A 27,705-nucleotide genomic window follows, 5' to 3' on the forward strand; every position below is an offset into this window, starting at 1 on the left:
AAAAGTGAAATCTTACAGTATTTCTCTTTTTGTGACTGGCTTATTTCACTTAGCATCATGTCCTCAAGGTCCATCATGTTAGAGCATCTGTCAGAATTTCCTTCCTTTTTAAGGCTGAATAATATTTCATTGTATGTAGATACCATATTTTGTCTATCCATTCATCTGTTGATGAGCATGTGGGTTGCTTCTACTTTTTGACTCTTGTGACTATGCTGCTATAAATATGGGTGTGCAAACATCTCTTTGAGACTCTGCTCTCAATTCTTTTGGGTATATATCCAGAAGTGGAATTGCTGGTTCATATGGTAGGTCTATTTTTAACTTTTTGAAGAGCCACCATACTATTTTTCATATGGCTGCACAAATTTATATTCCTACCAGCAGTGTACAAGGGTTCTAATTTTGCCATTTCTTTGCCAATACTTACTATCCACCCCCCTTTTATAGTAGCCATCCTAATAGATACAAAGTGGTAACTAATTGTGGTTTTGATTTGCATTCCCCTAATGATTAGTAATGTTGAGCATCTTTTCATGTGTCGTTGGTCATTTGTATATCTTCTTTGGAGAAATATCTATTTAAGTGCTTTTTAAAAAAAGATTTTATTTATTTATTTGAGAGAGAGAGAGTGTGTGTGCACAAGCAGGGGGAGGGGCAAGAGGGAGAGGGAGAAGCAGCCTCCCCACTGAGCAGGCAGCCCAACACGGGGCTCGATCCCAGGACCCTGAGATCATGACCTGAGCTGAAGGCAGCTGCTTAACCAACGCAGGCGCCCCTATTTAAGTGCTTTGCCCACTTTTTAATCAGGTTAATTTTTGGTTGTTGCTGTTGTTGAGTGTAGGAGTTCTTTATGTATTTCAGATATTAACTCTTTAGCAGATACCTTGGCAAATATTTCCTCCCATTCCATGAGTTGTCTCTTCACTCTGTTGATTGTGTCCTTTGATGCACAGAAATTTTAAATTTTGGGGCGCCTGGGTGGCTCAGTCAGTTAAGTGTCTGCCTTCAGCTCAGGTCATGATCCCAGGGTCCTGGGATCGAGCCCCGCATCTGGCTCCCTGCTCCGCGGGAAGCCTGCTTCTCCCTCTCCCATTCCCCCTGCTTGTGTTCCCTCTCTCTGTGTCAAATAAATAAATAAAATCTTTAAAAAAAAAAGAAATTTTTGGGGGCGCCTGGGTGGCTCAGTTGGTTGGGCGACTGCCTTCGGCTCAGGTCATGATCCTGGAGTCCCGGGATCGAGTCCCGCATCGGGCTCCCTGCTCAGCAGGGAGTCTGCTTCTCCCTCTGACCCTCCCCCCTCTCATGCTCTCTCTATCTCATTCTCTCTCTCAAATAAATAAATAAAATCTTTTAAAAAAAAAAAGAAATTTTAAATTTTATGTAGTCCAGTTTATCTAATTTTTTTTTTTTGTCTGTGGTTCTGGTGCCATGAAGCTTTTCCCCTATGTTTTCTTTTAAGGGTATAATTTCAGGTCTTATGTTTAGTTCTTCCATGCATTTTGAATGAACTTTTGTACATGGTATAAGGTAAAGGTTTAACTTCATTCTTTTGCATGTGGATATCTAGTTTTCCCAATACCATTTTTTGAAAAGACTAGCTTTCCCCCATTGAATGATGTTGGTATCCTTGTTGAAAATCATTTGACCATATGTTTGAGGGTTTATTTCTCTATTCTATTCCATTGGTCTATAGGTCTATCCTATGCCAGTTGCCACACTGTTTTCGTCACTATAGCTTTGTAATACATTTTGAAACCAGAAAGTGTGAGATCTCCAGTTTTGTTCTTTTTCAAAATAATTTTGGCTATTCAGGGTCCATTGAAATTCCATATGAATTTTAGGATGGATTGTCCTATTTCTGCAAAAATCACTGTTGAGGGCTCCTGGGTGGCTCGGTCGTTAGGCGTCTGCCTTCGGCTCAGGTCATGATCCCAGGGTCCTGGGATCGAGCCCCACATCAGGCTCCCTACTCAGGGGGAAACCTGCTTCTCCCTCTCCCACTCCCCTTGCTTGTGTTCCCTCTCTCTCTGTGTCTCTCTCTGTCAAATAAATAAATACAATCTTTAAAAAAAAAAATCATTGTTGGGCTTTAGATGGATTTGGGTGGGATCAACATCTGAACAATATTAAGTCTTCCAACTCATAAACATGGACGTCTTTCTATTTATTTGGGTCTTCCTTAAGACCTTCCTTTCAGCAACGTTTTATAGTTTTCAGTGTACAAGCCCTTTGTCTCCCTGGTTAAGCTTACTCCTAAGTATTTTATTATTTTTGATGCTATTGTGAATGGGATTTTATTTATTTTTTTATTTTTATTTTTTTAAAGATTTTATTTATTTATTTGACAGAGAGAGACACAGCGAGAGAGGGAACATAAGCAGGGGGGAGTGGGAGAGGGAGAAGCGGGCTTCCCGCTGAGCAGAGAGCCCAATGCGGGGCTCGATCCCAAGACTCTGGGATCATGACCTGAGCCGAAGGCAGATGCTTAACGACTGAGCCACCCAGGTGCCCCTGGAATTTTTTTTTTAAGATTTTATTTATTTATTTGACAGAGAGAGAGAGCACAAGCAGGGGGAGTGGCAGGCAGAGGCAGAGGGAGAAGCAGGCACCCCGCAGAGCAGGGGGAGCCTGATATGGGACTTGATGCCAGGACCCTGGGATCATGACCTGAGCCGAAGGCAGTTGCTTAACCAACTGAGCTACCCAGGCGCCCTGGAATTGTTTTCTTAATTTCATTTTCATATTGCTCGTTGTTAGCATATGGAAACAACTGATTTTCATGTGTCGATTTTGATTCCTATACCTTTGTTAAATTCCTTTATTAGCTCTAATGGTTTTTTTTTGTGGAATCTTTAGGGCTTTCTACATATAAGATCATGTCATCTTTGAACAAAGATGGAGCTCCTGGGTGGTGCAGTTGGTTAAGTGTCTGACTCTTGATTTTGGCTCAGGTCATGATCTCAAGGTGGTGAAATTAAGCCACATGTCTGGATCCACACTCAGTGAGCAGTCTGCTTGAGATTCTCTCCCTCTCCCTCTGCCCTTCTCCCTTCTCATACTCTCTCTTTAAAATAAATAAATAAATTTAAAAAAAAAAGATAATTTTACTTTTTCCTTTCCCATTTGGATGGCTTTTTTTTTCCCCCCAATTTGGACGACTCTTAATTTTTCTCTTGCCTAACTGCTCTGGCTAGGACTTCCAGTACTATGTTAAATAGAAGTGGCAATAGCAGGCATTCTCATCATTTTCCTGATGTTAGAGGAAAAACTTTCAGTCTTTCATCATTAAGTACCATGATGTTAGGTATTGGTATTTTTCTTTTTTAAATAAGATTAATCAACAAACACCATTAAAGCAGGGATGCACATGGGAATCTCTAGAAGGTCCTTCCAGGATTTGCTAGTTCCCTAACAGAGAAAAACAACCATGGGCTTCTTCTTCTTCATGTAAGAAAAGGAGGGTGGCTGGGCTTACAGAGTTGTAGTAATGGACAGTAATGTGTAAAAGGAAAATAATAGTATTTCATAGGCAGATAGGCCACCAGCTGAGAATTGTTGAGTGTTTTCTGTCAGAAGAAGAGTCTTTAATATGGGGAACCATATAGTTAGCAGAAACCTTAGAACTAAATCAAGGGAAAGTTTCACACATTCTGCTATTGTTTCTATAGCTCTTAGACAAGGTAGCTATGCCTTGGTTATTGGATCTAATGAAAAACTGACATAAGCAGTAGGCATCTGATGATCCCCATGTAATTGACCAGTGCCCCTAATGCTTGTTCAGACTTTTCATGAATAAAAAGGAAAGATGCTTGTGAATCTAAAATCCTAGAAACAGATCTTTTCATAGATAGTTCATACCAGTCTTTGTGCTTAAAATTGATTATGCTTTTTTTTAAACTGAAAAGTATATAATCATTGACAGATATTTATATTAACTTATACTTTACTCATGTATAAATAACTTAGGAAGAAAGCCTCTCTTCGATTTAGTAATTACATTTTTAAAAATTATGAGTGTAGAAGACAAAAGAGCTCTCATAATAGTTTTGAATTCATTAAAGTTTGGAGAATTCCAGATAAACCTAATTATTCCCATTGTTCCTCATTTTATAAAGTAAAGAAGATCTCTGTGCTACCTAATGGCCATTTTAGAAAATCCAAAGATAGTTTAGGCATAAAAAATAGCCTAAAAATGTTATTAGTCTAAATTTGAGGCCTGAATTTAGGAAGGGCAAAATCAAGAATAATTGTAGAGGAAACAATACATAAGAAACAAATATCTAGGGGCACCTAGGTGGCTCAGTCGTTAAGTATCTGCCTTCGGCTCAGGTCATAATCCTGGGGTCCTGGGATCGAGCCCTGCATCAGGCTCCCTGCTCTGTGGGAAGCCTGCTTCTCCCTCTCCCACTCCACCTGTTTGTGTTCCCTCTCTTGCTGTGTCTCTCTCTGTCAAATAAATAAAATCTTAAAAAAAAAAAGAAACAAATATCTAAAGAAAAATATTTGTAGGCAATGTAAACAGTCACAGCAATGAGCAACAATGGTTATTAGGCACTTAAGTTTTTTTTAAAAAATAAGGAATCTTTTCAAAAATGACAAAGAGTATATTTAAAAAGTACCAAAGAGTTAAGAATCCTAAAATTTTTATGGCATCACAAAAGACCCCGAGTAGCCAAAGCAATCTTGAGGAAGAGGAACGAAGTGGAAGGTATCACAATTCCAGATTTCAAGCTATACTACAAAGCTATAGTAATCAAAAGAGTATGATACTGGCACAGAAATAGACACATAAATCAGTGGAACAAAAAAGACCCTAGAAATAAACTATTTATTTATTTAAACTTATTATTTATTTATTTATTCAAAAATAAACTCACACTTATATGGTCAATTAATCTACAACAAAGAAGGCAAGAATATACAATAGGGAAAAGACAGTCTCTTCAATTAATGGTGCTGGGGGAACTGGACAACTACATGCAAAACTGGACCACTTTCTTACATCATACACAAAAATAAACTCAAAATGGATTAAACACCTAAATGTGAGACCTGAAACCACAAAATTTCTTTAAAAAACACATTGGGAGTAATCTCTTGGACATGAGCCTTAGCAACATTTTTCTAGACATGTCTCTTCAAGCAAGGAAAACAGAAGCTACAATAACCTATTGGGACTACACTAAAGTAAAAAGCTTTAGCACAGTAGAGTCAACAAAACAAAAAGGCAACTTACTAAATACGAGAAGATATTTGTAAATGATATATCCAATAAGGGGGTCATTATCTGAAATATATAAAGAACTTATACAACACCAAAAAAACACAAACAATCTGATTTTAAAATGGGCAAAGGATCTGAATAGACATTTTTCCAAAGAAGACATAGAGCTGGCCAACACATACATGAAAAGATGCTCAACATCACTAATAATCAGGGAAATGCAAATCAAAACCACAAGGAGATAATCACACCACACCAGTCAGAATGGCTAGTATCAAAAAGACAAGAAAAAAACAAGTGTTGGCAAGGATGTGGAGAAAAGGAAACCCTGGTGCCCAGGCACTGCAAATGCAAACTGGAGCAGCCGCTGTGGAAAACAGTATGGAGGGCCCTCAAAAAATCAAAAATAGAAATATCATATGATCAGGGCGCCTGGGTGGCTCAGTTGGTTAAGCGACTGCCTTTGGCTCAGGTCATGATCCTGGAGTCCTGGGATCGAGTCCCGCATCGGGCTCCCTGCTCAGCAGGGAGTCTGCTTCTCCCTCCAACCCTCCCCCCTCTTGTGCTCTCTCTATCTCATTCTCTCTCTCAAATAAATAAATAAAATCTTAAAAAAAAAAAAGAAATATCATATGATCCAGTAATTCCACTACTGAGTATTTACTCAAAGAAAATGAAACTACTAATTCAAAAAGATATTTCCCCCCCCATGTTTATTGAAGCATTATTTACAGTAGCCAAGATATGGAAACAACCCAAGTGTCCATTGGATAAATGAATGAAGAAGATTTGGCAGGTATATACAATGGAACATTAGCCATAAAAAGGAAAGAAATCCTGCCATTTGTGACAACATGGGTGGACCTTGAGGGGGTTATGCTAAGTGAAATAAGTTAGAGCAAAAGACATACCATATGATTTCACTTATATGTGGAATCTTAAAAAAAAAAAAAAGACTCATAGAAACAGAACAGATTGGTGGTTGAAAGAGGCAGGGCCTTGGGGTGGGGGAAATGGGTGAAGGGGGTCAGGAGGTACAAACCTCCAATTATAAGATAAATAAGTTCTGGGCATATAATGTACAACATGGTGACTATTTTAAAAAGAAAAAATTTAAGGTAAATAATATAAGAAAACCTTGATAATTTACTTAACTTTTAAAGTCAATACAAAACGGGCACCTGGGTGGCACATTAAGCTCCAACTCTTTTTATTTTTTTTAAGATTTATTTATTCTTGACAGAGAGAGGGAGTATAAGCAGGAAGGGAAGAGGGAGAGGGAGAGAAAATCCCAAGCAAAGAGCAGAGTCCCACCTGGGGCTCAATCCCACAGCCCTCAGATCACAACCCAGCTGAAACCAAGAAAGCCCAACCGACTGTACCACCCAGGTACCCCTAAGTGTCTGACTCTTGATCTCAGCTCAGGACTTGATCTCAGGGTCATGAGTTCAAGTCCTGCCTTGGGCTCCACGCTGAGTATGGAGCCTACTTAAAAAAAAAAAAAAATCAACATTAAAAATAAGAAGGCTTAAATCATGAGAAAACTAATGCTGATCTAATACCAACCAAAATATTGTGTTGGTATTATTTTTACATGGCAAATTAAAATTTAAAGACATTGGATTATGCCAAAACTCTTTGTTTATCTTAGAACTAAGGCCTTTTCTTATCTTGTACTATAATAACAAAGCCCATTACACAAATATACTTTCCAGTGCCCACAAAGGAAACATACATAGTTTAACAATTCATTTAGACATGTTTGACTGTTTAACTATACTAGATGTTCCTAGAGTGCACACATTCAAAAGAATAATTTTTGATTAGTTAATCTTTCAAGTCTTCCAAGAGAAGAAAATGAACAGCAAAAAGTGAGAGGGAGCTACTTCAGATAATTATAAAATTATCACTATAAAAGGCTAATCCAAGGGCGCCTGGGTGGCTCAGTCGTTAAGCGTCTGCCCAGGTCATGATCCCAGGGTCCTGGGATAGAGCCCCTCATCGGGCTCCCTGCTCTGCAGGAAACCTTCTTCTCCCTCTTCTACTCCCCCTGCTTATGTTCCCTCTCTCGCTGTGTCTCTCTCTGTCAAATAAATAAATAAAATCTTAAAAAAAAATGAAAGGCTAATCCATGTTTCTCCTGCAAGGAGAGGGAAAACAGTTTAAACATAGAAAAACACATTGTGTTTGCTTTTTTTTTTTGAGGGAGAGAGAAGAGAACATGAGTGGGGGAGGGGCAGAGAGAGACTCTTTTTTTATTTTTATTTATTTTTATTTATTTTATTTTTCTTAAAGATTTTATTTATTTATCTGACAGAGAGAGAGATCACAAGTAGGCAGAGCAGCAGGCAGAGGGAAAGAGAGAAGCAGACTCCCTGCTGAGCAGGGATCCCAACATTGGGCTCGATCCCAGGACCCTGGGATCATGACCTGAGCCAAAGGCAGACATTTAACTGACTGAGCCACCCAGGGGTCCCGAAACAGAGAGAGAATCTTAAGCAGGCTCTACACCCAGGGCGGAACCTGATGTGGGGCTTGATCTCACCACACTGAGATCATGACCTGGGCTGAAATCTAGAGTCAGACGCTTAACCGACTGAGCCACCCAGGTGCCCCAAAAAACACATTTGATATATACATACACACACAAAGAAGAGTGATGTTCCAGCCTATTTAAAAAATAAGTTAGGAACTTGGCAATTTAATAGAGCTATACAATTAAAAAGTCAGCATTTATTAATCTCCAAAGTACAGAAATGAAATAATCACCTATGTTAAACAAAATAATCTCTCCCCCTTTCTTTTTCTTTTTTTTAAAGATTTGATTTATTTATTTATTTGTCAGAGACAGAAAGAGAGAGAGAGAGTGCACGAAGAGGGGGAGGGGCAGAGGGAGGAGCAGGCTCCCGGCCGAGCAGAGAGCCCGATGTGAGACTTGATCCCAGGACCCTGGGATCATGACCAGAGCTGAAGGCAGATGCTTAACTGACTGAGCCACCCAGGCATTCCCCCCACCTTTTGTTTTTCCTAAAGTAGGCTCCACACGGGGTGCCTTTTAACAAACAAGACAAATAATCTCCTCATAAGGGTTTCTTCCTTCCTTTTTTTTTTGTTCGAGGTTCCTGTTAGGGGCCACTGCAATTCTAACTTGTCCCTAGTGAGATTGTGTCAGAGAGGTAAGGGTACAAGTTAGTGTTATTGTGAGAAGGAAGCAGAAATTTGGCTGTGCAACTTGTATCTGCAGAACTTGGCCAAAGGCCAATTATCATTGACAGGGGCCAGAGAAAATGTCCTGATTCTGGGCAGAAGAAATGAAACAAAGCAGTTCCCAGGGACACAAACAAAATTGAGGAAGGAGTCCTTATAGCAATTTAAAATGGCAATCTGAGGGGCGCCTGGGTGGCTCAGCTGGTTAAGCATCTGCCTTTGGCTCAGGTCATGATCCCAGCGTCCTGGAATCAAGCCTCAGCAGGGAGTCTGCTTCTAACTTCTCCCTCTCCCCCAACCCTGCATGTGCTCTCTCTTGCTATCTCTCTCTCAAATAAGTAAATGAATTCATAAATAAATAAATAAAATGGCAATCTGAGGAAAAGTTTATCCAAAAGACACTGGTCTGAGGATGAATTCATAGCCTCTAAGGCTGGTTGTAGTACAGACTTATTGGACATTTATTGATGGAGTGATTTTTCTGGTTTATCCTGGTAACAAATGACACTCAAGCATGCTAACTATTTATATGACCCCTGAGTGGTTGACATCTCCAGCTTCTTAGAGGGACAATCACTAGAGTTTGAGCAATAACAGATTTGTGATGCCCTGCATACCTGTCCTTTCCCTAGAAATGTTTCCTCTTATAGACAAATGGCATTCAAAACACTAGACAAGAGAACAGATCATAGGAAAAGGTATAAAAAGCCAGAAAACAATTTTACCAAGGAAAAATAAAAATCTAATTGGATAACCATAAAACCAAAGGGGACCTTATTGTAAGGAAAACAAAATAATCCCAACACTGAAGGGTCTTAACAAAACATCAGAGCTCACATCTAGTGAGAACTTACCTCCCAGCCATGGGCAGGATGGCACCTCAAACAGTTAGAGACACAAAGGGTCTCAGATGTGCACATTATTACTAGAGTTGAGGGTCCCAGTCCAAAGTAGTGAGTGCTTCAGCTGAATATCTGTGGATTCTCCATTTTTGACAATGTCCTGCAGCTAAAGACCAGTAGGAGCACACCTGTCGTTGAACAAGGGAAATGGCACACCATGGGGAACACATCATGGACATCTCAGCAAGAATGTGTTAGGAAGGACTTATCATAGGATTTGGGCTTGTATTAGATGATTTTCGAGGAGGGCTTGAGAGAAGGGAGATTTGCTCTAGGTTGGATGTTGTCAGGAAGTGGGGATAATTCTTTTTGGTTATCTTAATTTTTATCTAGAAGGCAGGAGGAATGGATCAGGGATTAAAGCTGTTCTTGTTAAAGAAGCAGCAGTCACTCAAACTGTGGGGGTAGGGGTTATGTTTGGTCATTTTTGTGGTTTGGACAATGTTCTTGTTTTTGTGTTCAGACATGATTATGAAATGGTCTTTCTCTCAATCCATCAGAGAGTGTCTTTGTCTGATGTTGGTGTTCTGTGAACTTGTTGATGCTCAACAGGATAACACCATAGCCTAGCTGATAGTGCCGGGCTGCCTCCTAGCATTACCAAGGCTTCCAGAGGGAGAGTGTAAACTAGCTCCCAGCAGCCATGGGGTGCTTTTTTTGTTTTTTGGGTTTTTTTACCAGTTACACTTGAAAAATCAGAATTGGCAACCCCTTTTGGTAAAACATGAGCTCTCTGGGTCACCACAGACCCCATTGCTCCCCAATACTTTATAATGCCCCACCGCACTCATTTACACTCCTAACTGTCCCCTGGCATTGAAATCTGCACCCCTCGCTAAGCAAAATAGGAACCAAGCCCAGAGAAAGGTGACTTGCCGAGGATCACCCAGTGAACTGTTGACAGGGTGGAAATTACAACTCTGTTTAAATTTTCCTTCCAGCACACCCCCATGCTAGACATTAAGATCCTTTGTTAAATCTCTCAAGTATCAGCCTCTCAACGGAATGTAGATCCAGTCAGATAAAACACTTCTCAGCACACTTTCTTGTCAATAACGTGTCCCTATCTTATTCCTTCTTTTCGGGACCGGGTGTCTCACGATCTTAGCTGGGATTCTCAGACCTTTTCTTGGCAGGCTGCAGCCACCCCTGACATTCATTCTGCTCCTCAAAACCACCAGGCGCGTTCCTGCCTGGGGTCTGTGTATGTGCCCTTCCCCCTGCCCGGAGCTCTCCTCCTTCACACCTCCATGTGGCCCGGTCTTCTCAGCTTCAGCTCTGCATCACCTCCTCCACGGACTCCCTGACGACCTTACCTACTCACACCCTGCATGCCCTAGCACTACTGTCACCTCCTCTAGGAGGCCACCTCACTTTAGCCTCTTGTACAAGTCTCCCTTGCTGCTTTGTTCGAAGCTCTCCTCAGTCTGTCAAAAGCGCGGGGATGGGAGGCGGGAAACCTTGCCCTTCACGCCCGCGAAGCGCTCTGAGGGCAGAGACCAACCACCCGGCGGAGACCTAGCTTTCCGCAGCAGCCCTGCGGCGGAGCGCGTCTTCCAACCAAGGTCCACGACTCGCGGGAGGAACGCATCTCGCGCCCGCCCCCACCCCGCCGCAGGTGGCGCGCTACCTCTCAACTGGCCCAAGGCCACCACGCATGCTCCGCACCGCCGGCGCGCGAGGTCGGGGGCGGGACCTTGGCGCGCCTGCGCAGCTGCTCGGCCCCGGCTTCCGGGCGGCGTCGGCGCGATGGGGCTGAGGGCCAGTGCGGCTGAGTAGCGGCGGCGTGTGGGCGTGCGGGCCGGGCGGGCCGGCTCGAGGGCTCGGGTCTCGGGGTTTTTGGGAGCCGCCGGAAGGCGCGGAGAGAGCCTAGGATCGCCGTCCGCCGCCACTCTCTGGCATGTCGGCCGAGGCCTCGGGCCCGGGGGCGGCCGAGGCCCCCCCCGTCCCTAGAAGCCTCTAAGCCCGCGGGTCTGGAGCCTGGCTCCGCCGCTTACGGTCTCAAGACACTGACCCCGAACAGCAAGTACGTGAAGCTGAACGTGGGCGGCTCGCTGCACTACACCACGCTTCGCACCCTCACGGGACAGGACACCATGCTCAAGGCCATGTTCAGCGGCCGCGCGGAGGTGCTCACCGACGCGGGAGGTACGCCGCGCCGCCCTTACCTGTGTGGTCCCGCATCCTCCAGATCCCCGTCAGCCTTCTGTCGCCCAGTCTCCCCATACCCTCTCTCTCGTCTCTCTACCGTCCAGTCACTCATTTCACCTCCCTCCAGCCCCACGTCCCGTCTCATCGCCCCTTTCCCATTCATGATCCCCCTCCTCTCTCAGTCCTTTACCCCCAGCAATAACCAACATTTATGGGACATCCCACGCCCCCCTCCAACAGGTGCTGTGGTAAGTAATTCAACATGTCACTTCAGAATTTTTATTATCAGTCCCCTCCAGTTCTCCCACCCTTTATTCCTCAGCTCGGACGACTTGGGAACCAGCCCTGCTATCAGCAGCACCCTCCGGGCAACCTACATGTTCCTTCCAACTGCCCAGCCTCATGTTTGCCTCTCTACCTCAGCACTGCTAACAACCAGCCTGGAGGAGTTGTCTGTCTCTGTGTTCCTCTAACACAGGTCCCTGTACATTCTAGGGATCCATCTCTAAATGCAGACTGTAGGAAAAGGCTGTTTTGGGGTTTGCCATGGACACCAGAGAGGAGGGTGGACAGTTCTTTGGCAGGTGAACCTTACCTTCGTGGAGTGTTGCCTTCAGGGTTGGGACCCACATGCCCAGGTGGAACTGTATAAAGTTTTTGTGAAGGTGGGGGTAGGTATTCAGAGGGGGTACAACAAGGATTTTAAGAGCAGGAAAATTAAAGTTTGGGAGGTGGAGTTCAGTCTTCAAATATCTGAAGTTGAAGAATTTATTTATTTATTAATCAAGTATTTGTAAAGTGCCAGTTAGTGGAAAATGAGTCAGACAAGGTTAGTTTTATGGACTTTTTTGTGGGGGCAGGAGGAAAATAATAAGCAAATACATGTACAGAAAACACCTGTAATTGCAGATAGTAGTAAGTTCTATGAATAACATAAAGGTTAAAATGGTAGTGAACTGGAGGGTGGGGTGGATATTTTAATTAAATAGGACGGTCAGGATTAACACTAAAGGTTAGAGTTTGTTGATAAGGTAATCTGTAATCATTTTCTCACGGTGGGAACTTTTTCAGTGTAGAACAGACTTGGAAGGGAATTAATTCTCTGTGTCTACGAATGTTAAAAAGGGGTCTATGGGGAACTCACTGGAGATGTTTTAAAGGGATTTTCTTGGATATGGCAGAGGTTTGAGACAGATGAGTATTCAGACTTGTAGCTTTGGAATCTGTTTTTCATAAAAATTTAGTAGCTCCAGGGCCCCCTGCAAAGCCATCCTTCCTCCTGCCTCTCTCCATTCCACCAGGTTGGGTGCTGATTGACCGGAGCGGCCGCCACTTTGGTACAATCCTCAACTACCTGCGGGATGGGTCCGTGCCACTGCCTGAGAGTACCAGAGAACTGGGGGAGCTCCTAGGTGAAGCACGCTACTACCTGGTACAGGGCCTGATTGAGGACTGCCAGCTAGCATTGCAGGTGAGGGGCCCTGGGTCCCACCCGATGCCCATGTCTCTGGAGAGCTGCCCAAGCAGTTAGATACTGGGACGTTAAAAAATAGAGGGGAGGCATATGGGGTACTGTCTGGAGAGGCTGCCTGTGGCCTGGCTGTGACTAGCCATGACCGCAGAAAATTTGGGGGTGCTTTCCTGTGTATCCCTGCTGCCTCAAGAAGGACCTCCCTTACCACCTCATGCCAGGACTGTTGCAGTAGTTAAATGATTGCTCTCTCCTTGGAGTTCCTCCCTGCCTAATCTGGCAATCACACTGCCACCCAAGTGATGATCCTTTAACACAATCGCAATCTATTCTCCCCCTTGCTCAGAAATCTTAAATAACTCCCTGTGCCACTAGGGAAAAAAATACCTAAGTTTAAATTATAATGACCTCTGTGTTTTGGTCCTATCCTGGGAGGCAGCATTCCACCCCCAGCCAGGTTTTGTTTTTTTTGTTTTTAACTTCTTTTTAGCAATGAAATCTTAGAAGCAGAGCTGCTCCTAATAAAACAGGTTGGGGGTTCCACAGCCCCAGCTGCTGGGCTTCTCTTCTGTGGATCTCTTAGGGTTCTGAGGAGAAGAGCTTAGAAAGCATAGCCAGGACCTGTGGGTTAAGTGTCACCTCTACCACAGCTGACTGAGTGACCTTGATTGAGTCATTTCCTACCTCTGGCGTTCTGTCCTCCGTTCCAAAAGATAGGGAAACAAGAAAAATAGGTACAGTGTAATGAGTTTTACATAAAGCCTTTTATTCTGTTCTGTTTTTACAATGTTAAAAATGTCCTTTCTTTAGTGATACAATATTAATAGGAGATTATGAGAGTTTCTTTTTTGATGCCCTTTATATATTAAAAAGTGGCAACTATGAACAACTTTCTGTTGGCTTGGTGAATACTTACTGGTCCTTGAAATTCAAAAGTATAGAGTTCCTTTGGGCAGTATGCATGTTTTTCAAACTGCATCCCATAGAAAAAAAATGTATTTTATACTTACATATATATAACTTCAGTCAGAGTTTTATAAATACACGCTGATATATTGTTTTCTTTCTTTTGAATGCTCTTTGGGACTCATTAAACTTATTTCAGGACCCATGAATGGGTCACCACTTGCAGTTGGAAAACCATTGAACTAGATGATCTTGAAAATGGGTTCCTGCTCTGTAGTTGTACATTTATCCCGTGTTACCTCATACCCACTGTGTGTTGGGAGTGATTCTGCTATCTGCTTGTGTGTACATCTTGTACCCCTGTTCGATACATAGGCGGGACGTTGGGGATGCATCCAAGGTCAAAGAGCCAGCCAGTAAGCCACAGAGCTCAGATTCAGCCCCAGGTTATCTGACTCCCCAGTGCAGTGCTTTTTCCTCTGCTCCAGTTGCCTCCTTTACCAGGTTTCCCTGACACCGTTCCCATCCTCAGCCCACTCAGAGTTTGCTTGTTCGTGTGGAGGTTTTGGTTTTTGTTTTTAAGATTCAGGTATAGAGAATTGAGTTCATCCTACTCCTCAGTGTGGGGTACTTAATCATCATGGGTCTCTACAAGTCTTTTCTCTTTTTATTTTTCCCCTTTATTCCCAGCCCCTTGCCCACTTCCCTTTTACCCGTAGGTACCCCTCCAGTTCTAATGTTTTGATACATATACTTAGATTATGTTTGTACCTTTGAAAAGCTAAAAGCCTCGTTTTGTATATGTATTCGTTTTAAATTTCCATAAATGGCTTTGAGCTATGGATTGTGTGTTCTGTTTCTTAATTCAACACTTCTTTCAAGATCTATTCATGCTGCTGTTTGTACATTTAGTTCTTTGCTTCTAATTGCTGCACAAGAATCTATGGCGTGTATTCACCGTATTTTATTTATATATTCCCCTGAGGTTGGAGACCTAGATTGCCTCCACCTTCCTTCCCCTGCAAACGGTGCCACCTCCCACCATGAGCATCCTTATATATGTGCCCTTGTGGATCCTGGGCCAGGGTTTCTCGTGTTTGTAGGTGGAAGTGGAACTGCAGGGTCATAGAACACGTACAAATGGATTTCAGCAAGTATCATCAGATTACTCTCCCAAATGACTATAGCACTTTATACTCCTGATCAGCAGTACATAACAGATCCCGTTTCTGCATATTCTCAGCAACACCTGGCATCAGCCAGTGTTCTGATTTTGCTAATCTGATTGGTATAGAGTGATCTCATTTTAATTTGCATGCCTCTAATTACTAATGAGATTGAGCATCTTTTCATATGCTTACTTGCTTTTGTGGTTTCCTCTTCTGTGAATTGCCTATTCATATTCTTTACCAAATTTTCTACTGAGTTTCCTATCTTTTTCTTGTTGCTTTGCAGAAGATCCTTGCATATTTTAGTTTAGTTCCTAGGGAGAATTAAGCCCGAAGACATGTATTGTACATAATAAATCTACTTTCCTCATATGCCTCTAGAATGGTACTATTTTCCTATCATCCTTGGAAGAGTTGAGAAAATAGGTACTCTATTTATTTGCTGGATTTTGAGATTCAGGTGAGGAATCCTAGTTGGGAAAGTCTGTTTCAGATAATTTCTAGTCAGTTTTAGTTGTCGCCAGTATTTTCTCTTAAAATGTCACCTGTCTGTGGCATCTTTTGTTGAATAGAAATCCTTGATTTTTTTATTATAAATAACCATTTGTTATTTTTAAAGCAGTATATGTATGTATTGTAGAAATTTAGAAAACACAGATGATCAAAGAAATAAAAGCTCCAGATACCCTTCCAGGTGTGTGTGTGTGTGTGTGTGTGTGTATTTGCCAAAATATATATGATCATGCTATATGTGCTGTTTTGTAATTTGCTTTGTTTGTTAATAATTGCTATCTTTCCGTGTCAATAAAATTTCTTCTTATCTAACATCCAGAGTATACACAAATTTCTCCATTTGTTCCAGAAACATCTTTTATGCCTGGTTCATCTAAACCAGGACCCAGTCTAGATCCTTGCATTACATCTGGTTATTATGTTCTCTAAGTCTCTTTCAACCCCAAACCATCCCTTTTTTGCTCATGCTGACTTGTTAAAAAAGACCACCAGTTGTCCTGCACATTGACCCACTTTCCAAATTTGCCTGGTTGTTTCCTTATGATATCATTTGGTTTGGTACTATACCCTGTTCTGAGTTTTCTGTAAACTAGACAGTAGATTTATTTTTTTTTAATTAATTTATTTTTTTTAGTATACTAATCGCTGCACCCAGCATGGGGCTCGAACTCACGACCCTGAGATCAAGAGTCATGTGCTCTTCCAACTGAGCCAGTCAGGTGCCCCAACAGTAGATTTAAAGGCTTGATACTATAACATTTTGATTAGAATATATTTTAGGTAATTTTCTATATTTTATATTGTGTTGAGAGATCCATAATATTGCTAATATGACCCATCATTAGTAATACTCAGAGTTAGCACCTAGATTCAGGTGATGATGGTTGGATCCCTCTATTATAGTTACACCTCCTTGTTGCCAACCATAAACTAATCTGTGTGATGTTTAGGCACTGTGTGAGTGGCAATTACTTACCAACCACAAACCAATTGAGAATCTAGAAGCTAGTTTTTCCAGTGCCATCTACTAAACATCCTGTGGTAGCCTGTATCCAAGATAGCCACCAGCAATTCTTGCTTCCTCCTTATCCAGGCTCTTGTGTAGTCCCCTCCCACACTGAACAGAGCTGACCTATGTAGCCAATAGGATATTGCAGAAGTGATAGTGTGTGACTTCTAAAGCTAGGTCATAAAAGACATTGCAATTTTTGCCTCTGTCTTGGATCACTCACTCTGGGGGAAACCAGCTGCCACATGAAGACACCCAGTCAGCCCAAGGGAGAGTTTACTAGTGAGGAACGGAAGCCCCCTGTCAATAGCCAGCACACACAGCCGGGCATATGGGTGAACTCTAACAAGCGGATTCTCTAGGCCCAATCAAGTCTTCAGATAACTACAGCCCAGGCCAACATCTGGACTCCCAACTTCCTGAGAGACCCTGGCCCAGACCACCCCCAAATAGCCAATCTCAAGTTCCCAACTCATGGAAACTGTGTGCGATAATAAATGTTTATTGTTTTAAGCTGCTAAATTTGTAGTAATTTGTTACCCAGCAATGGATAACAGATTTGGTATCTGGGTGGGTTCTGTGGTAACAAAAGCCTCAAACGTACTAGTGGCTTTAGAACTGGGAAGTGGGCACCAGTTGGCAGGACTTTGAGGAGAATGTTAATAAAAGCCTGAAGAGCTTTAAAGGGTCTGTTCATGGAAGCCCGATGACCTCAGAGGAGGCTGCAATGGGGAAAATGTTACTGGAAACCAGTGCAGAGGGAACTCTCATCATGTAGAGGCAGGATTTTGGCAACACTGTCTCCTGCAGTAATGTAGAAAGTAGAAAATGTACCTAATAAACTGGGTGATGTAGCTAAAGAAGTTTCCAGAAAGAATGTTGAAGGGGCCACCGGGTTCCTTGTTGCCAACAGTAAAATAGAAGAGGAGAGGGTAAGCAAGAGGGAACACAATTAAACAAGGAGGCAGGAATTACTGGGTTTGAAAAGTCCCAACCTTTCCAGATAATACATGATGTTACAATTCACAAATGACTTTCTAGCAAAGATCAAATACAGGGCATTCTCAGTAAAACATGGTCTAAAGATGAAGCCGAGGATGTGATTGTAAAAGCCTTTGTTAAGACTTCAGAAACGGGCACCTGGGTGGCTCAGTCGTTAAGCGTCTGCCTTCAGCTCAGGTCATGATCTCTGGGTCCTGGGATCGAGCCCCACATCGGGCTCCCTGCTCAGCGGGAAGCCTGCATCTCCCTCTCCCACTCTCCCTGCTTGTGTTCCCTCTCTCACTGTGTCTCTCGCTGTTAAAAAATAAAATCTTTAAAAAAAAAAAAAAAAAAAGACTTCAGAAACATCCCAGAAGATGCCTCAGAGCACTGTTGATCAAACAACCGTGCTGCCCCTCCGCCATCTCAGCACACGCCCAAAGTAGAGAGCGTATCTCACAAAGATTTGTGGGTATGACATCTATCCAATGAACTGAACCCCAAGACTCAATGAGTATCCGCCCATTAAGTTTTTAAAAGAATTACGTTGGCAGAAACACTGCCAGCTTGGACAAAAAGTGATCAAGACGGTACAAGAGAAGAGGCCTTTGGGCCCCCAGAGCTCTACAAGCAGGAAACCACGGAGCCGCAAGCATGGACTGTCTTTCATGGAAAAGGAAGGACGATTCAGGGCAGAGCCAAGAGCCGTAAAGAATCATTTCTGGCAAGAGTAGGCATCAGAGAGCTCCCAACATTTGTCCAACTGGATTGCAGAATTTCTACAAAGCACTGACTTTTGTATGCCACCTACCTCCCCCCAAACCTTTTGAACAAGAGTCCCCCACTGATTATCCTAATGCCTGTTCCACCACTGCATATTAGGTATATGGGAGAGAGAATTTGTCTCTTTAGTTCACAGGTCTTCAGATCAATAAGAAATGTACTTAAGGAGCTATAGTTAAGGAACTACACCCAAGGAGCCTCATCCCCACCTGGACTGACTTAGGTGACGGGATTCTGTACTTCAGGCTGATGCTGTAATGGGATGAGACTTTGGGGATCTTGGGAGGGGGTGAGTGTGCTTTTCAATGGGAAGGATTTGAATCAAAGGGGCCAGAAGGTGGCCTGTGGAGCCAGCCTCCAAGGCAGTCCCCCGTGATTCTTATTCCCTAGTATTCATTCTTTCGTGTAGTTCCCTTTCACACGGAACAGGGCTGACAAAACCAGGTCATAAAAGACATTGAAGCCTACACCTTGCTCTCTCGGATTATTTGCTCTGGAGAAGCCAGCTGCCATGTTGCGAGGACACTCAAGCAACCCTATGGAGAGGTCCAGATGACAAGGATCAGATGTTTCCTGCGGAGAGCCGGCACGAACTTGCCAGCCATGTGAATAAGTATTCTCAGACACAGATCCTCCAGACCCAGGCATGCCTTCAGATTCCTGCAGCACTGGCTGACTTGGCTACAACCTCAAGACAGACCCCTATGACAAAACGACCCAGCTAAGCCACTCCTGAATTCCTAACCCACAGGAACTGAGATAATAAATATTTATTGTTGCTTTAAGCTGCTAAGCTTGGGGATAGTTTATTACACAGCAATAACCAATACACACTCCATACTTGCCCCACTGATATGTGATGTCTCCTTTATAAATATCAGTTCTCATATATACATCAGCCCATTTCCAAACTCTCTTTTGTGTTCCATTGGTTTTGTGTTTGTTCCCCCAAAACCACACTGTTTTCATTAGTATGGCTTTATAGAATATCTTAATATATGATAGCATCAGTCCTTCCTCTTGGCTCTTTTTTAAAATGGACCTAAGTAATAATAGACTTTTATTCTTCCATATTAATGTTAGAAAAAGGTCTTTTTTTTTAAGATTTTATTTGTCAGAGACAGCACACACAAGCAGGGGGATCGGCAGGCAGGAGAAGCAGGCTCCCTGCTGAGCAGGGAGCTGATGCAGGACTTGATCCCAGGACCCTGGGATCATGACCTGAGCTGAAGGCAGATGCTTAACCGACTGAGCCACCCAGGCGTCCCTAATATTAGAAAAGGTCTTACAAGTTTCTCAAAAAAAAAAAAACCAGAAAAAAACTTCTGGAATTTATGGTTGAGAAAAAGATCTGGTTGAGAGAGGTGAAAGGGATTTGGCATAAAGATTCTGGAAGACAGAAAAGAGGAAAGAAGCCCATGTATCTGGTTCTGCCTCAGACTTCATCCCACCCAACCAGGTTCATTTTTTCAACAGACACTGAGCATCCACTGTATACTAGACACTCCCTAGGTGAGAAGAGACAGATCGTAAGCAAACATACAACAAAATGAGAAAATGTGAGGACCTCAGTGCTTTGAAGAATGAGCTACTAACGTGTAAAGAAGAAGGTAGAGGACGCTGTTTTAGTCAGGGAGCTTTAGGAGATGGACCAGCACCCTCTGAGGGGTACTGTTTCGAGTTACCTGAATGGCATGAAGGGGCCAGGCACACAGCATCGAAGACCATTCCAGGCAGGGGGAGCAGCAAAGGGTTGGGTGGGCACAAGGAACAGGCCGTGGGTAGGGCTGAAGCCCAGCAAGCCAGGGAGAGTGGTAGAGATGAGCTCAGAGAGGTTGGAACCTGCAGAGAGCTCAGTGGACCACGAAGGAGTCTGGATTTTTCCCCCCAAAGGCAACAAGCAGGTTTGGACGGCTTTTAAGTGGGGGAGTGAGTGACCTTTGTGCTGTTAACCACCTTCCGCTTCTTCTCCAGCAAAAAAGGGAGAACCTGTCCCCGCTGTGCCTCATCCCCACGGTGACATCTCCCCGGGAGGAGCAGCAGCTCCTGGCCAGCACCTCCAAGGTGAGGCCCCTGAGCCCTGTAGGGTGGAGGCTGGGGGCCTCTCCCTGCCTGACCCGCACCCGTCTCCGTGCTCTCCCCCCTCCCCCCACAGCCCGTGGTGAAGCTCCTGCACAACCGCAGTAACAACAAGTACTCCTACACCAGGTGACCGCCAGGGCCGGGGGGGGGGGGGGGGGCCGCCCTGGGGTGGGGGTGGGAGGCTGGGCTCAGGCACAGCCCTGATGGGGGCCCCCAGGGTGGGGGGGCTGTGGCCACCCAGAGGGACAGAATGCCTGCCAGGAAGCAGATTCCAGCTCTGGGTACTCTGGGTACTGTGGGCAGGTCATCGTCACCCCGGAGGTTCAGCATGCTCACCGGCAAACTGGGCTCCGGCGGCGAGGATTAGATGAGTGTGGCTAGCATTTATTTACTAAGGGCTTTTCCGCAGCAGACGCTGCTTCCCGTGCTTTACACATACTAACGCCCATAATCCTCACGGTTGTGTGGGGTAGTACTATCTCCATGTGACAGAGAGGGAACCGAGTCACCAAGAGGTGAAGGAACTCGCCTGGTGTCACTTGGTTGCAAGAAGTGGTGCAGCGAGGATGTTAGGTGAAGCCACTGGGCCCCTCTGCTGTGCGGGTGTTTGCTCGGCAAATGCTGCTTCTCTAAGGCCAGCTGAACCGGACTCCAGACTCGGGGGTGGGGGCGGGGAGGGGAGTGCGGAGGAAGCTCCCTGCTGGGCACTGGGGCCTGAGTGCAAGGTAGGGGGCCCCTGTGCTGCGGGAACAGAGGGAAGGAAGCCAGTGTGCTAAGGCCTCCTGGCCCCCTGGTCCTCAGCACTTCAGATGACAACCTCCTTAAGAACATTGAGCTGTTTGACAAACTGGCCCTGCGCTTCCACGGGCGGCTGCTTTTCCTCAAGGATGTCCTGGGGGACGAGATCTGCTGCTGGTCCTTCTACGGGCAGGGCCGCAAAATCGCCGAGGTGTGCTGCACCTCCATTGTCTATGCCACGGAGAAGAAGCAGACCAAGGTCAGAAGGGGCTCAGGGCCTGGTCAGGGAGGGCTGTGGTGGTGGGCAGCAACCAGGACCCCCCGCCAGAGGCAGCGCAGCAGACCGGGCAGCGGGAAGTCCTGGGAGTCAAGAGCTGCGCTTCCAAGTTCTGGGGTCTCGTGTAACCTTGGGCAAGTCACCTTCCCCATGCGGGTCTCTGTTCCTCTGGTATGAAACGAAGAGTGTTGGATTAGAGTGGGATTCTTTACCTAGCCCATTTGGGTCTCAAGGCTGTCCTGAAGTGGTGTGCAGGTCTGGGAGCGTGTACGCATTTTTCCGTATAGAAGGACCATAGTTGTCGGGGCGCCTGGGTGGCTCAGTTGTTAAGCATCTGCCTTCTGCTCAGGTCATGATCCCAGGGTCCTAGGATCGAGCCCCGCATCGGGCTCCCTGCTCAGCGGGAAGCCTGCTTCTCCCTCTCCCACTCCCCTTGCTCCCTCTCTCGCTGTGTCTCTCTCTCAAATAAAGAAATAAAATCTTGAAGAAAAAAAAAAGGACCATAGTTGTTAGAATCTCAGAAGGGTCCATGACCCAAGATAGGTTCTTATAACCTCAGGGCCTTAGAACACACAGGTCTCTTAGAACACGCTGAGTTTGTAAGTCCTGAGTCATTAACCTGGCAGTCATCAGCAGATACTGCTTGAGCACCTCCTCTGCACCAAGCACGGCACCAGGCTTGGAATCCAGGTGAATGAAAGGCCTAGTAAAGTACCAGCCCTCTGTCGTGTCATCTGCTCCCTTCTGACCTTGATATGGAGGAAGTGCCTCAGACCCAGTGCTATTTCATACCTCCCCACCTTTGCACATGCTAGTCCCTCTTCTTGGACTTTTTCCTCATCCCCATCTGCCTGATGAACTTGTGCCCAATCTTTAAGACACAAGCCAAGCACAGCTTTCTTTGGGACACCTTCGCTCATGAGCTTTCAACCTCTCACAACCCCAAAGTTGGTCATACTTCCTTCCTAGTCTGCAGCGGTCAGGAGGGTGTCACAGCAGCAGCAAGGGGTTAGCTCCTTGAGGGTAGGGCTCTAGCTTTTCTTCCTATCTCTCTAGCACTAGACAGGCGCGTACCATGCAGTGGAAGCTAGGAAGCATTTATCGAATGCATGCAGGAATGAATGACCCAGCTTCCAAGAAGTTCCCACTATAATTGGGAAGACAGGAAGATAAACCAGTAATGAGAATGCAGCTTGTTAAGAGTTATATTAGCTCTGTCCCTCCAGGCCACACAACACGACACCTCCTCTGTCCCTCTCCAACACCTCCTCGTTTCACCCCTTTCTACTCTCTCTCCACTGTGCCTCCTTCCTGCTGATCTTCAAATACTGTACTAAGTGCACCCCTGCCCCGAGGCTCTTAGCCTTGCTGTTGCCTGTTCCTCAGACTGCCCTTTCTCTATTTACCCACCTGGCTCCTTCCCTCCCTCCTCTGACTGCTGGTTGAATGTCACCCTTTCAATGAGGCCTTCTCTGAATGCCCTCTCTAAAGTTGTAACGTTTGTGGCCATGACCCTCCCCACCCCCTTTTTCTGCTGTATTTTTTCCTGTAACATTTATCACCATCTGAGAGTTTATATTTGAGTACACGTATGTCTGGGCCCTCCCCCTTGAACGTAAACTTCCTGCAGACAGGAACTTCATTTAGTTCACTGCTATATTCCCAGTGCCTAGAACGACACCTGGGACGGGGCCGTCACTCAGTATTTGTTAAATGCAAGAACATACCAAGAGACTTGGCAGCAAAGGAGAGAAAACAAGTAACTCTGCCTGACTTCAGAGCTGGACCTTGAGGGATAAGTATGACTTTGCTGAGTAAAGAATTTGCCAAGGGGTTGGATAGTCCAGGCCAAAGAACCCGTGACTGCAAAGGCTAGGGGGTGCTTCTGTGCAGGAGCAGCTGGGCCGGGGGGCTGTCTGTGTAACTGCATCAGAGGGTAGGAGCTGGGGCTCGCTGGCCTTTTGCAGGTGGAATTCCCAGAGGCCCGGATCTTTGAGGAGACCTTGAACATCCTGATCTACGAGACTCCCCGGGGCCCAGACCCAGCCCTCCTGGAGGCCACAGGGGGTGCAGCCGGAGGTGGTGGGGCAGGCCGAGGGGAGGATGAGGAGAACCGAGAGCACCGTGTCCGCAGGATCCATGTCCGGCGCCACATCACCCACGACGAGCGTCCTCATGGCCAACAGATTGTCTTCAAGGACTGACCTCTGACCTTTCTGTGTTTCTCCTGCCACTGGAACGCAGTTCCTCTCTCTTTCCCTCCCCTTCCCAGACCTTTGCCCCGGCTTTGCTGGCCAAGTCGTGGGTCCTCCTTCTGTCCCTTCGTTGCATGGTACAGTTCCCTGTGGCCCTTTTCCATTCATTCCCACCTCACTGCTAACAACACGGTATGTTCCAGCCCCTTCCATCAATCAGAACCCTTCAGAAGGCCTGTTCCCTCATCCCATCCTTGTCTTGCTATCTTCCTCACCAGCTGGTTTAGAATGATTTAGAATTCCCCTTTTCTCTCTCTCTCTCTTTTTTTAGCACATCGTACATGCCAAAGTGTCAAGCCAGCCCTTACGGACACCCACCATGTTCTGAGCCGCCTCCCCACCATTCTGCAGGGTAGTTTCCCTCCCTCCTCCTTCCCCCACCAGTCCCCCCCACCCCTTTGACTTTGTACTAGGCTGGCCTGGGTTTGCACCAGCTCAGCCATCTTCTCAATCTATTACATATTATTTATTTTAATTTTCTATTAAATTATTGGAATAAAGTTGAGCTGAGGGTCTGGTGCTGGCTCCAGGGGAGAGGGTCAAGGAGATGGCTTGTGTTAAGGAGGTACTTGGCTAGTTGGATGGGAGAGGACAGGAGCCCCCGCCCCAAGCCTTTTACTGGGCTGGTAGCTGGATGAAGGAGTTAGGAGAGGACTTAAAATCTGTATTTCAGTGTAGGCTGGCCAGTTCCCACCCTCAGCCCCACCCCACCCCCTGTAGCGGAGAGGAGGTCCTGGCTACCACTCAAGCCATCCCTGGGTAGTGCAGCACCTCTCCAGCCCAGGTGTCTGAAGGGAGCCCCTTCCTTCAAGGGTCTGGTGCGAAGACAAAGTCAAGGGCCTGGCGCTCGGCCCCGGCCACGTTGGGGTGCCAAAGGTCCACGATGAAGACCACCCGAGGCCCGTCTTCGGGAGAGCCTAGGGCAAATGGGGATGGAGACAAGAGAGTGGCTGACATTAACTACTTACCTGCCAGAGTACTCACCACATACTCATAACAGCCAGCACTTGGCAATTAAGTGCCAGGCTCTGTTCTAACCCCTTATATGTGTTAACTCTTACTCATCAAAACAAACTGCAAGTCAGTACCATGATTATTCCCATTTTTATACGAAGTAACTGAGGCACAAAGAGGATAAATAACTTGCCCAAGGTCACACAGTTAGTAAGTGCCAGAGGTAGGACAGGAACCCCGGGTGGTCCAGGCCCAGGGCCTTGTTAACCACTTTGCTGTGCACCTCCATGACCTCATTTAATCCCTGCAGTCACCTGCTAAAGAAGGTGGTCGCCCTACTTCACAGGTGTTGGGGGAAGTTATATGACTTGTTCAAGGTCATGCAGCTGGAAGGTGGTAGTGCTAGGACAGGGAGCCAGTTGGGCCTGATTCCGCAGCCTCTAGGCTATCCCCCTCCACTCAGTCTCTCTTTGCTCCTAACAGAACTGGAGCCCATTACCATTATGAGCCACTGTGTTCAGGAAGGAGTCATCCACCAGTAGACAGTGTCCCTCAGCCCAGCACTGGGGCTCGCCCCCGACCACGAGCTCACAGCCGGGAGGAATCTTCAGGCCTGTGGAAAGAGATCCAGGCATCCAACACCCCGCCTCCATCAAAGGGGCCCACCCTATTCAGTCAAAAAGCAGCTTGAAGGTCTTCAAACGCCCCATGTACTGTCCCTCCTTGCTCTCTGGAAGGTGTCCCAGATGTAATTACAATATTGTAGCAGATGAGAGAAGTGCTGGGAGATAAGGGAAAGGCAGTGCAAAGCACAGTCTACTGTTCCAGAGAAAAGGGAAGGCTTCCTGGAGGAAGCGGCATCTCTTCTTGGGCTTCTGCCAGTTTAGTTCAAGAACCTACTTACTGTGTGCTCGGCCCTCATTAGTATAAAACTAATGGATCCATTTTGGCCCAAGGACCACAACACAGTAAAGTGCTTTGAGAAACCTGAGCAGCCAACTCAAATGATGGGGAATAGGAGGACCCCCCCAGAGGAGGTGTGGCACTTGAAAGTGGGAGTCCTGAAGATTGAGTAGTTTTCCAGGAGGTGATAGGTGATAAAGAGGAAAGACATTCTAGGCTGAGGATCGAGTGTGGCATCTGCCAGGATCAACCAGAAGGCTCTCCTGATCTGATGTGTGGTGGGAGGGAAGGGGAGGAAGGGAACAGGTGGGAGATAAGATGAGAAAGAATCTGGACTTGATCCTGAAGCCAGTGTGCTTTGAAGTGAAGGACACATCAAACTGGTGGCACAGGAAATGATTTTAGGCAACACAAGGTTTTAAATAACCCTGCATTAAATAACAAAGTTGTTTTCCTTTTCCATTTTCTCTCAGTCTTTAAAACATGAAGAAGGGAATCTCAGTTTGGTGCCACCATAACTTTAACACCCCCCTAACACCACTCCCTTCTAAAGGAAGAGAGGGTAGGCTTCAGTCTCAGACTAGAGTATTTAACTAGAATTTTTAAAGCTTTTTTTTTTAAGTTTAAATTTGTTTTTATGGGTACTTTCTATTTTAGTGCAAGTAATACTGATTATCATTGTTCTATAAAGATTCCTTTTAAATAAATAAGTGAAACAAAATGTAAGGGGAATCAGTATCAAGAAACATAGTCCAGGTGGTAAATGACCATGGCAAAGCTTATGAAGATGGTTGGCAGGTAATCGAAGCTTAGGAAATGCTGCTGTGGGCAGCAGGGAGTCACGGAAGACGTCGGAGAAGACAGGCATGATCAGAAGCACAGTGTAGAAAGCTCTGGTGGCAGAGAAGACAGTCTGGAGGAGGAATCATGGAGGCAAGGAGGTTGTCTGTAGGCAGCATCTACTTACCCAGATGGCATCTGACCCGGGCATTGGTGGGCCCACAGCGACCCTCAAGCCGGGCCCCAGGCAGGAGGACAGAAAAGCCAGCATTGCCGAAGGTGTTGGCACTCATAAAGCTCCGCAGCCCCCTCAGTGCCCGATAGGCCCCCGGACACCGGCGGCAGTTGCTGGGTTGGCACCGGCCTGCTTGGTACAGCAGGAGCTGGTAGCACCCAGGGGCCAGGGGTGGGGACCAGCCCCGAGGCAGAGGAGTAGTCCCTGAGAAGTCCCAGCTCACAGCCCCGAAGTCCCGCAAAATGGCAGGGAAGCTGCTCTCCAGGAGCTCCACGTCATGCCGCTGGGCATCCCGTGGCACGAAGGGGGCTGAGGGCAGGTCTGGCAAAAAAAGCAGGCCTGGGCGCTGAATGCCCAGGACCCCGGGCCCTCCCCCAGGGCCTGGGCCACCTTGAGCTGCCCGCCTCACCCTACCCATGCCTGCCCAGGAGTAGCGCCTGGCGTAGGCCCGCAGGCGACGGCTCACTAGGCCTTCTGCCCTGGGTCCTTCCCTAGGCTCCCCAGAGCTCCCTGGGCTTGGCCTGCCAGTCTCAGAGCATCCCCTAGGCCCCCCACTGACACTCCCAGCCCGACTCCCAGCCCCGAGAGCCTGCATGTCTTGGGAACCCAGGCGGTAACAGTACCAGAGGAAAAGGGAAGTGAGGGCTCCAAGGAGCAGGGTGAGGGCTGAGGAGGCCAAGGGCGATGGCCACGCAGGCATGATGGGCAGGGAGGCCCTGACCAGGAGGCCTGGGGCATCTTCCAGACCCCAGTTCCCCTGTCCTCCCAGGTCTCCACCGGTTCCCTCTGTGGCTGCTCCCGGGTTACCCCCTGGGCTGTTTCCCCTCCACATTTCCCACTCTTGGTTCTCTCTCCTGAGGTCTTCTCTTCACCTTCTATCTTCCTCTTTCTCACCTTCTTCAAGTACCTCCCAACCCTCCTTTCTCTTTCTTTCCTTCTATCTCTCTCCCCTTCTACCTCTTCTTTCTCCTTCAACTCTCTCCTCTTCCTTTCGCCTCACCCCCTCTCCTTTCTCCTTCCGGCAGTTTCTCTCCCTCAGCCTCTCCTTTCCCCACCCTCTCTGTCCTTCCCTCTCCTTTCTTCTCTCCTCCCTCTCCTCCCCGCCTCTCTTAGCTCTCCCTCCCTTCCTTCTAGCTTCCCCCGACAGCAATTCCTACCCCAC

At 46.1% G+C, this 27,705-nt stretch overlaps 2 protein-coding genes across 2 annotated transcripts; one reads left to right on the forward strand and one right to left on the reverse strand.

Annotated features, from left to right (window-relative positions):
* Positions 1 to 11,236: 11,236 nt before the first annotated feature.
* On the forward strand, positions 11,237 to 23,682 carry KCTD13 (potassium channel tetramerization domain containing 13). Its single transcript, XM_021700524.2, is given in 7 exon segments — positions 11,237 to 11,275; positions 11,277 to 11,484; positions 12,789 to 12,958; positions 20,294 to 20,383; positions 20,475 to 20,527; positions 21,203 to 21,398; positions 23,384 to 23,682. Coding segments are annotated over 7 exon segments (993 nt in total). The 3' UTR covers positions 23,621 to 23,682.
* A 774-nt stretch (positions 23,683 to 24,456) lies between these two features.
* On the reverse strand, positions 24,457 to 27,375 carry ASPHD1 (aspartate beta-hydroxylase domain containing 1). Its single transcript, XM_021700562.1, has 3 exons — positions 26,496 to 27,375; positions 25,125 to 25,238; positions 24,457 to 24,588 (listed from the first exon to the last, which is right to left on the reverse strand). The coding sequence occupies exons 1-3, from the start codon at positions 27,373 to 27,375 to the stop codon at positions 24,479 to 24,481; spliced, it is 1,104 nt and encodes a 367-aa protein (XP_021556237.1). The 3' UTR covers positions 24,457 to 24,478.
* Positions 27,376 to 27,705: the final 330 nt, after the last annotated feature.

This window comes from Neomonachus schauinslandi, chromosome 5, assembly GCF_002201575.2.
Source record: "Neomonachus schauinslandi chromosome 5, ASM220157v2, whole genome shotgun sequence".
Lineage (NCBI taxonomy): Eukaryota > Metazoa > Chordata > Mammalia > Carnivora > Phocidae > Neomonachus > Neomonachus schauinslandi.

What these genes read in the sequence shown, in the direction of transcription:
- ASPHD1 (XM_021700562.1), bottom strand. Translation starts at nt 27,375, where the DNA reads ATGTGGAGGGGAAACAGCCCAGGGGGTAACCCGGGAGCAGCCACAGAG. An exon ending in CCGGGTCAGATGCCATCTGG is followed by an intron (nt 25,239 to 26,495) that starts GTAAGTAGATGC and finishes CTCTTTCCACAG; the next exon opens with GCCTGAAGATTCCTCCCGGC. An exon ending in GAACACAGTGGCTCATAATG is followed by an intron (nt 24,589 to 25,124) that starts GTAATGGGCTCC and finishes CATTTGCCCTAG; the next exon opens with GCTCTCCCGAAGACGGGCCT.